At 26.6% G+C, this 10,578-nt stretch overlaps 1 protein-coding gene across 1 annotated transcript; it reads right to left on the reverse strand.

Annotated features, from left to right (window-relative positions):
• Positions 1 to 2,112: 2,112 nt before the first annotated feature.
• PGO_110130 (hypothetical protein, conserved) lies at positions 2,113 to 10,334 on the reverse strand (the record flags this gene model as incomplete). Its single annotated transcript, XM_028688352.1, has 2 exons — positions 2,113 to 10,035; positions 10,239 to 10,334. The coding sequence occupies 2 exons, from the start codon at positions 10,332 to 10,334 to the stop codon at positions 2,113 to 2,115; spliced, it is 8,019 nt and encodes a 2,672-aa protein (XP_028544153.1).
• Between the last annotated feature and the right edge of the window lie 244 nt (positions 10,335 to 10,578).

Consider the following 10,578-nt stretch of genomic DNA (forward strand, 5'->3'; position numbering starts at 1 on the left):
TAGAAAGAAATTACCTTAAAAAATGTACATCGGCTTCGTTTAAAAACAAAGAGTTGAAAAAAAAAAAAAAAAAAATTTTTTTACAAAAATGTGTTGTACTACATTAAAAGAACATTTCGAATTCAAAGTGATAAAATTGAGGGATATACTTCATATTCATCAAAATTGTTCAAAAATAATGATATAATAAAATTGTTCATTTTTAGTAGCACGAAATATAAAATAAACCAGAACGTGATTATTTTTATGAAACGAAATTTGGAGGGAAGTGGAAAAAAGAAAAAAAAAAAAAAAAAAAAAAAAGCCTGCTCCATTTAACGCATTTAAAATATGAATTAAAAATATATGTATAAAAACCCACTATGGGGATAAGAAAAATACACAGAAAGAAAATACATATTTTATTGACTCACAAAATTGACTATTTAATGAAAGGTTCGTTAAAAAAGGAAAAAAAAAATACACAACATGAAAAAATGCAAATAAAAAAAACATAAAACATAGGAAAAAATAACTTTTTATTTAAAAAAATAAATAACAGAACAATGGGTTAAAATAAAAGTGGACTAAGTGACAAACACAAAAATCTAACCAAAATAGGTTAAAAAAAAATTATTCTTAAATAACATAATATTCCAAAATATAGAACTCACAAATGGTCAAAGTAATAGAATACCACAAGTTCCTCACCACTTCTAATTTAAATGGATCACACAAATGAAAACCTTATTTAGGACAATGAGGGAATGACAGCAGTTATATGTAATGTATGCAAAACTTAGGTCATCATTGAGATATAGCGATTTATAAAAAAAAGAAAAAAAAAGCACATTTGACAATTTTCCTTTTCCTCCAAAAGGGAAAAACTACAACTTCTGTACTCTTTCTTAAATATCCATCTTTGTACTTAAAAAAAAAAAAAAAAACTACAATAACATGAAAGGTATACCATTCCTTATCCAACACCAGAGGCCAAAAAAAATGTCTCTTTTTTTTTTTTTTTTGAAAAACACATAACACAATTCAAATGACAGAAAAAGCTACGATATATGAAAAAACTTGCACTAGGGACTGATTTCTGTTGTTGCCCTTTTTTCCACTAGAAATAAAAACAACATTGAACAAATTAAGATACATAGTACCAATTCAAACAAACCGATCTGTCCAAACACACAAAAAAGAGGAATATCTTAAAATTTTGTTATAGAGGATGATGCAGCATACAAATATGGTATTGTGGAACTAGTGTGTAAATTTCATAATAAACAGATTTAATAATCGTTTAAAACGTGTACTCTGTTAATCAAATATGTACAACACAACAACTATACCAAGAATATATATTTTTAAACAAAGTCTATTCATGCACACTCCCAATAAAATAAACACATTTTTTCTAGAATTATAAATAACTTCCCTTTTTTATGAGTCCCTCCCCTTAATCTCATAACCATTTTATTTTCCTACTCCCAAAAAAAAATATGCACGAAAATGAAGCATCAATTTACACCTCTCCCCTTTATTTTTTTTTTTTTTTTTTTTTTTTTTCATCTAAAAAATTAATGGTATAACATCACCTTTAAAGAAAAATAAACAGCTGTTTATATATACTTTCTTTACAATTAAAATTCTTTATGACAAAATGGGGTGAAAACATTACTTATTGATATGTGGAGTTTAAGACTGAATTGCTTAACCCCTACCTCACAGCAGGATTATACTATGTAAAAAAAAAAAAAAAAAAAATTGTACATATACGGTTCTTAATTTAAACAGAACAATGCTTCATTACAACAAATATTTTTTTTTTTTTTTTTTTTTTACATAGTATAATCCTGCTATGCGTAAGAAACAGGGACAGTGTTAAAAATAATGAAATTAGAAATCCATAAAATATGTTAAACATAATGTGTATATAATATATTGTAACAAACACACTAACAAGGACGAAGTAACATATATACTTACAATGAAAAAATGAGTTGAAAAAAAAAAAAAAAAAATTATTATTTATGGGGAGAGATATTTCATGAGGAAAAGATGGCCAATTTTTAAAAACTCCAAAATTGGTGAATAAAAAACACATGAGGAAGAAAAAAAACTTCCCTAACCTTACAAAAAATAGTGCGGATAATTCAACATAATGGAATATCGCAAATTCTGAGTAACATAATCGGGAAATACAAATAATTTCGATTTTTCGCGTATCTTAAAAAAGATGATAAACAAAAAGGTAGGACTACTTGTATTCATATTACTATTCGTAGACTCTTCAAAAAGAGTACGATAATTTTCGTTAATTTTTATTTCTAAAAATATTTTTTTATCTTGCACATTTTGATAAGCATAAGAATTATACATACATAATAATATATTTAACATATCCATTAAATGGTCAAACACTTTTTTTGCTTTATTCTTAATAATACCTAGGTAAATATAATTATAAATCTTTTCCCATAAACTTTTATCTCCTATTTGATAAAAACATATTTTATTATAAAATATAAATTGAAAAAATGTTTTTATTACACTCAAAATGTTGACATTTTCTTTGCTCATCTCAAATAAAAGACATAAAAATTTCCCCAAGTTTTTAAAAAATCCATTTTCATCAGCATTAGAAAATAACACTTGTTCATTAATTTCCAACCCGTTTAACCCTCTTAACACGTTCCTTCTCTTTCCTTCACATCCATCCTTTGATGTTATATGGTTATATACTTCTCCTTTGGAGATTTTCCCTTCACGCTCTTCTATCCTCGTTATCAAACATGTCTTAGACATCATATCATCATCATCATTTTCATCCACCACGTCTATCCTTTGCTTCTCAAAAAGAAGAGTAATATTTGTTTCGAAATGCATACACTTAATGATATCCTCCTGATGATACTCTTTATTCATTTCAAACTGAAAGTTGTGTAAGTTCTCGATTTTTATCAATTTATTTAAATATTGGTAATTGAAAAAGTGCAACCACGAACTCATATCATCTTTGATCAAAAAATAACAAAATAGACATATCCCCAAATTACTGAAATAGACACAGAAATTGCTATCATAATTAGCTATATCTTCTAGACAGTTATGAAAATATTTGTTTTTAAAAAAAACAATGCACCTGTATAATTTTGCAAAATTAAAATTTCTTATAAAAATAAAAGGAATATTAAAAACAAATGTATATAAGTGTTGAAATATTTCAAATTCTCGTACATCCACAAGAACATCTAAAATGTCATTAAAAAGGGCATACATTTCATTATCATCTATTACAGCATAATTTTCAGTCACGTGAAGTTTACATGAATTATTTGTTAATTTTTCTTCATTTTCATTTCTTTTTAACATAACGAATAACATGAAATTAAAACATTTTAATAATGTCAAAATGGTAAAGTAGTAATCAGCACGGTTCTTCTCCTTTTTCGAACTCTTAAACAAGTCTCTTACCTTACAATATAAAATTAAAAATTTATGTAAATTTTCTGTTTCTAATTCATCATAATTCTCACATTTATAAATGTCAATGAAGGAGTCAATAAATTTCCCTATCGATATAAAACATGCCTCTTTATCTTTTACAAACTTAGAACCCAAAAAAATATGAAATTCTTCTACATACGCATTAAAAAATTTATAAAAGTGAAATATATTTCTTTTTTGTAAAATCTGATAAATATCCTTATAATAATTATTTTCACAAGTTTTCACATTTTTAATAATAAAACTTGTAGCAATTAATTTGGATTCCATTTTTTTTAACATTATTTTATTTTCCTCATCGAATAATCTTTTCTTCTCCATTTCCCTTTCGCACATAGACACTATTTCTGTTGTCAGAATTTTTGTCATCTTCTCATACATGCGTGCTGAGTTCCCCATTTTTTCGTTCAGTGAAAAAGACGTTAATAATTTTTCAACACGTTTTTTTATTATTTCTTCTAAATGAGAATTAGAAACACCTGAATTGTTCCTAAGATGTAAAATAATTTCCTGATCTACTAAATTTGAGTCTCCTATAACATCACTGATACGGGCTAAAAAATTATCAAATTTATCAGCATTCTCTGTAATATCACCATTCAAAGTTATACCATAAATTTCCTCCTTCATTTTCCCCTTGAAATTACCTCCTTCCACAAATTCTCTTACACATCCGTTTATATTATGAACCACATTTAAATCTTCAAACAGTGCTATATTATCTACTCTCTTTTTGTCTCTAAAAATATTTTCATCATCCAAATCAACCAAATATTTTTTTTTTAACAAATATAAAATTACCTCACTAGAATAATTTCTAATCTGTTTAATATCTCTAAAATTATAAGACCATTCAGAATGATCACTTAATAAAGAGTTATTAACAAATTTTATGTAGCAGTAGAACGGAACTCTATGTACCAAATAGTACAACAACTCGTTCATATGAAACAAGTAACAATTACATATATGTTTAGAAATAAAATCCGAAATAGAAGAAAAAACAGTTATACATAAATTCACATTTGAATATATATTATCCATTAATAAATTTTCATATCTTTCTAGTAATTTTATAATTACAAAAGAAACGATACCCATAATGTATTTTCCCAAATTATTTTCCTTTAATAAAATTGAAAGGATATACCTTATGCACTTTTCAATACCTTCAACCTGCTTATAATTACTGATTACTTTTTCTATAATTTCTTTTTCCTTCTCTAAATTATTGTACTTGACTAATTTTCCAAAAAATATTTCCTTCTCTGTGTAATTCTCATTTTCACATTTCCCCTCATTCATTAATCTCATATCGACATAACTTGTTTCTATTTTTTCACTGTTTAGAATGTAAAATTGTAGGATTTTTCTTAAGTCCAAACTGAGTTTATCTGATGACAATAAGCAGCTATTTATGCAATCAGTGAGATATAGTTCTACTTTTATATTTCCTTCAAATTTTCTGTGAAACAACAACAAATTTTCTAAAATTTCATTCCTTTCGTAACATTCATGTGAATGAAACTTATATGAGGTTACTTCTACTCCCTTATCACATATCACCATTGTGTCTACTCCATCATTTAATTTGTGATCTCCTTCTAGTTCTGTTTTATTCACATTTCTCTGTTGTTGTGGAAATCCATTTGTGCTTTTCTTCCTGTCACTTTCTCCTTCTTCTTCTCTATTAAAAATATCTAATTCTGCAGAAAACTTAAGACATGCACTTTTAAATGTATTCAAAAAAGTAATGCATATTTTCATATTCATCAGAGATGATTCAATTACTGTGCAAATGAATTCTAAAAATGGAATCATTTTTAACGAAAATGTTTTTAAATCTATCTCTTTAAGAACTTCAATTAAAAAAGTCACTATGGAAGAATCAATTAAATCATTCTTTGCAACGATATAATTCGTTAATTCTGAGTTAAGTGCATCTAACATACAATCAGATTCATCAATTTTCAAATTCATTTGTAAGAAATCATTTTCAATCCTTTTCATAGTTTCACTTACTTCCTTTAATGATATATACTGATAAATTTTCAATTTTATTATATCATTTCGTGATTTCATAGTACTTATTAAAAGTTCCTTATAAATACACTTCATCATCCAATAGAATCTTTTTTTCACTTTCTTAAAATCGATTACACTGTATAGAACTTCTCTCGATTCAGAATCAAAAGCTAAATGAGGAGCATCCACATTGTTCCTATTCGTAAAATTTTTTACATTTCTGTTTGAACGCTTTTCATTAAACAAGAAAGATTTTCCATAAGTACACAAATCGGTATCATACTTCTCATTATTAAGAGAGAAAAAGTTTCCAATTTTTTTGTCAAAACTGTATAGCGACAAATCAGAATATTGCATAAACAAAAAGAGATATACATAGCTCAAGCAATGTCTACTCAAGCATATATAACACTGAATTAATTCCATATTTCTTTCCCCACTGACAGATTCATAAACATTGTTCAATACATAATCTTTTCTACTTTCGAATTTTTTTATTTCTTTTATAAAATTATTATCTATTTCTTTTTTCTTCTTCCTAAAATATGTTTTATATAACGAATCATCATATAAATTGCTAAACTTGTTATATACCTCTTCAGCAAATTTTTCTACATCCCTTTTATCTGGCACTTTTATATGTAAATTGTTAAATCCATTCATTTTCCAATCTAACACTGTCTCGTCTTTCCATTCCTCATGGTTAAATATTCCCATATTGGACTCTCTAACACAGAATATATTTCTCAAATGAATTTCTATATGTTCCAAAATGTCACAACTCATATTTCTTACCTCCTTTTCAATCGATTTTTTCATTTTAATGCATTTTTCAATATCTGAGTTAGTTGATATGTCCTTCGTGGATGTAAATTCTTCTCTATCATCAATAAAGAAAGTTTTCCCTCCCAAATCATCCTCATTTTTTATCTCTTTTGTCTTTTTTGCCATCCAAAAGATTCCTTCTCCTTTTTCTCTTCCCTCCTTAATCTCCTTCATCAGTAAAAAAGTCTTTTCCAATGTAGTTACATCATTAATGTTGATGTTAGATTGAACTGAGAGGACGAAAAACAAAATGCTTAATCCCCAAAATCCATATTCAGAATATATATCATTCTTTAATTTTATATGATCCATGAAAAATTCTGCTATAGTTGCGACATTCTTGTTTATATATTCCAAAAATGGATTGTAATGTAAAATATAGCACATAATTATGCATAGGAAATTATTTACATTTTTTGATGTATTATGTAAAGGATCAAAAATGGAATGTAACAAATCATATGATAACTTATTGGAATACAATTTATCTAATCGTAGAAACATGTAAGATATGTAATGTCCATACAACTGTTGAATTTTCAAATTTTCCACATTTAATGTGTTCCTTATATCTTCCTTCAACATATCATTAATTGAATCATCTTTCAGCGTAGGTAAACAACTAATGAATTTTAACAAACTTTTAATTAAAGAAATGTTTGCACAATTTAAATCCATTTTTGCATATTTCAACACATTTAGAAGTACATCCACTATGTGATGAATTAAAAAATGAGATTCTTCTCTCCCTTCAACCAATACAGTGTAGTTACTTTCTTTTATTATTTTAACCCATGTCTGTATAAAATATTTGCAAAAAAATATTAAATAGAAGAACTTAAAGCAGTATCTTAACAATTCATTATGTTCAATTGTTTTCTCCTTCTTTATGCAGTTAAAGTATGTATATAACAAATAATTCGTGATTCTTTCAACAATTGTGTAATACCTTTCATCAATTTTATTTTCCTTTTTTATTATATATCCAAAAAGGTATATATAAAAACATAAAGTTCGATTTCTTCCCTTTGACGTTTCATTGATTTTTTCGAAATTTTCTGAAATGAGAGAATTCTCAAGCTTGTCATATAAGTCCTCATGTATTTCTTTACCTACCATATATACATTCCCAAACAGTTTTGTTGTTTTTTTTATCAGCTTACTATGATTATTTATGTCTAACATGTTACTTAAAATTAATTCCATTCTTGTCTTCAACAAAACGGTGAAATATGTGTATATATCCATTTCCTTACTTTTTAGAATGTCCAGAGTTGATTTTCTAGAATATCCATATATTTTTTCATTTTTTATCTTCTTCAAAAAGGAACTTAATTTCCTTACAACCAATGTAAAAACAGAGCAGTATAGAATTAAATAACTGTCTTTCAAGTAGCTATCTTTCAAGGAGCTATCTTTCAAGGAGCTATCTTTTGAATTATTTTCACAATTTATGATCCCCATGAAAAAAAGGTCTAATATCAAAAGTACATAATAAATACTTTCAACGTGGGAAAATGTGCAAAAATTTATCATCTCATAATACTTGATCAAATTGTGCAACCTGTGTATATTAAAATATGCATAATTTACATTTCCATATTCGATAGCATTATCTGCATTCTGTATAAAAGTTACATTAGGATGCATTATTTCGGTATAATTTATTAATTCCATCTCTTCACAATTTTCTTCTTCTTTTACATTTTCAATGTACACATCAGTGTCTGTATTACTAAACAAGCGAATCACAAACGTGTCATTTTTTTGAAACAATTTTTTTGAGATAAAAAACGTGTATTCATCAAATGATATTTTCTTTTCCTTCTTCTGTAGATTCAAATAATCCCTTGCTAAATCTGACAAAACAGCATCACTGCAATTTTGATACAACAAAGAATAGTATACATATTCACAACTACCAGAAGAAAATATATTAGCAGACCACTTTAACAATGCACTGATTAATAATGTGTTATCTGAAAAGGTTATGAAATGATCTAACAAATGTGTAACATTTTGAACTATTATTTTTTGTACATTTTTTTCATTTTCATAATTATTCCTTTTATTTTCCATCTTTTCACATTTCAATTCTTTCTCCTTGAATAAAAATGAATTATCCACATTTACAAACTCTTCTATATTTACCTCTTCAGTAGTTACATACCTCCCTAACGAGTGCACCGATATATTTGCATCCTCTGATGTAACTACCAAAGAAATTTCATTTATTTTTATGCAATTTTTGAAGTATTTCTCTAAGGATGACAAAACTTTCGTTATGCTATTATACAGAATGTAGGACTCTTTTTTCCTCTTCTTAAAATTTTTCAATTTATCAAAAAAGGAATAAGCCAATATGTATGACCTATTCAATACTGTCATGTTAATCCATCCCGAATTCAGATGTAATTCATAAAATTTTTCTATCATAGTTGATATGTCTACAAGACCACAGTCGTGATTATCATCCCATCCTCCCTCATTATTCTTTCCTCCTCCTACTACTCCTGCTTCTTCTACTTCAATCAGTTTTAGATAACAAAATATGAGGTGAAAAATGCATTCGATATATTCATTCAAAAGATCTTTTTTTGTATTTTCCAAAATAAACAGCATTAAGTTAAAGAGACATTTTTTCAAATCGTCGTTTTTCAATTTAAACTTATATCCATTTTTATTTAAAAATTTCACAAACATTTTTTTGTCACTAAATAAAATTTGAAAATTTGCATACTCTGTCCAAAAGTTGATATTTCTTATATCATTACAAAAAAAGAAAAAAAAAAAATACATATAGCTAAGTAACATATCCAAGTAAGTTTTATCATTTGGTACCCTAGTACTCTTAAGAAACAAATTCAAAATTTTTATCACATAATGAACTGGGTACACATTATTGTCAAAATATTTTAGTATATCAAAGTTTGTACATATAAAAAGGTTGTCGTTAAAATTTAGAAATCTCTTCTTTCCTAGTAACAATGAATTTGCAAACTCTTTTATCTCATCAAATTTTTCATTGAAACATATGATATAGGAAGAATATGTTAAATTGTTGTTATGTAAAAAATTGCTAAAAAAATATAGTGTATTCTTTTTCATTTTTATATGATTTTGTACAGAATAATTTTTGCTGTTCAGAAATTTCTCCTTATATATTTTAATTACATCTTCTGGAAGAAATTTGACTTCAGTCACATTTATACAATAAATTGGAATAGCTAAAAATTCATTCATAAATTTTACAAAATGGACAATTTCATTATTCAACTCACCCCCATTCTTACTGATATCCCTTGAAAAATACTCTTCCATCATTTTCTTATTCTTCTCGTCATTTAAAATTTCTAAACATTCTATAAATTTTATAATCATAAATATACACATTTCCCTATTACAACCCAACTTGGAACTATTTTCAATTACAGTCTTTTGAAATTTTAGTTTCTCTTCATCACTTACATTTTTAAAGCCTATATCTAAAAATATAGACAAAGTACTATTATACAGAATCTTGTTCTTACATTCCTTCTCGGCAGTTTGAAAATAATTCAATACTATTTCTGATAGTGGAATATCAACACTTTCAAACGACTTACATCTTAAAATGCAATGACTCACAATTTCTATTAACGTTCTTTCGGGCCTCCCTTCGCTAGCAAAAATTTCGTTCAGAAGAACGGGGATGATCTGAAAAGAAGAAAAAAAAAAAAAAAAAAAAAAAAATGCGCTCACAATAATGACACACCAGTGCTGAAACAATAATGACACACCAGAGCTGAAACAATAATGACACACCAATGTGTAACCAACAGTGCAAACAAAAATAGTGAAATAAAAAAAAAAACCATAGCAAAAAAACAATATTAAAGGCAAAGGGTTCGAAGTCTTACTTTATACAAGACAGCCTTAATTTTATCATCCTTCGTCAGACACAAATTTAATAAAATATCGTCATAGTTTTTTTTCTTCGTTTCCTGCACAGACATTTTTTTTTCTTTCTTTTTTACAGCAAACTGTAGCAACAGAACGAGAGAAAATGCATCAGTTCACTCAGGTGATATACAAAAAAATGCATCACTACATTTACGACACTTTGTTATAAACCCTTTTATCTGTAAATTAACTTGAGAAAAAAAAAAACGAAGAAATGAGGGAAATGAGGAAAATGAAGAAAACGAAGAAAACAAAGAAATGAGGAAAATGAAGAAAATAGAACAAAAAGGAGAGTAT

The sequence above is a fragment of the Plasmodium gonderi genome (genome assembly GCF_002157705.1).
Source record: "Plasmodium gonderi DNA, contig: Chr11, whole genome shotgun sequence".
NCBI classification, from domain to species: domain Eukaryota; phylum Apicomplexa; class Aconoidasida; order Haemosporida; family Plasmodiidae; genus Plasmodium; species Plasmodium gonderi.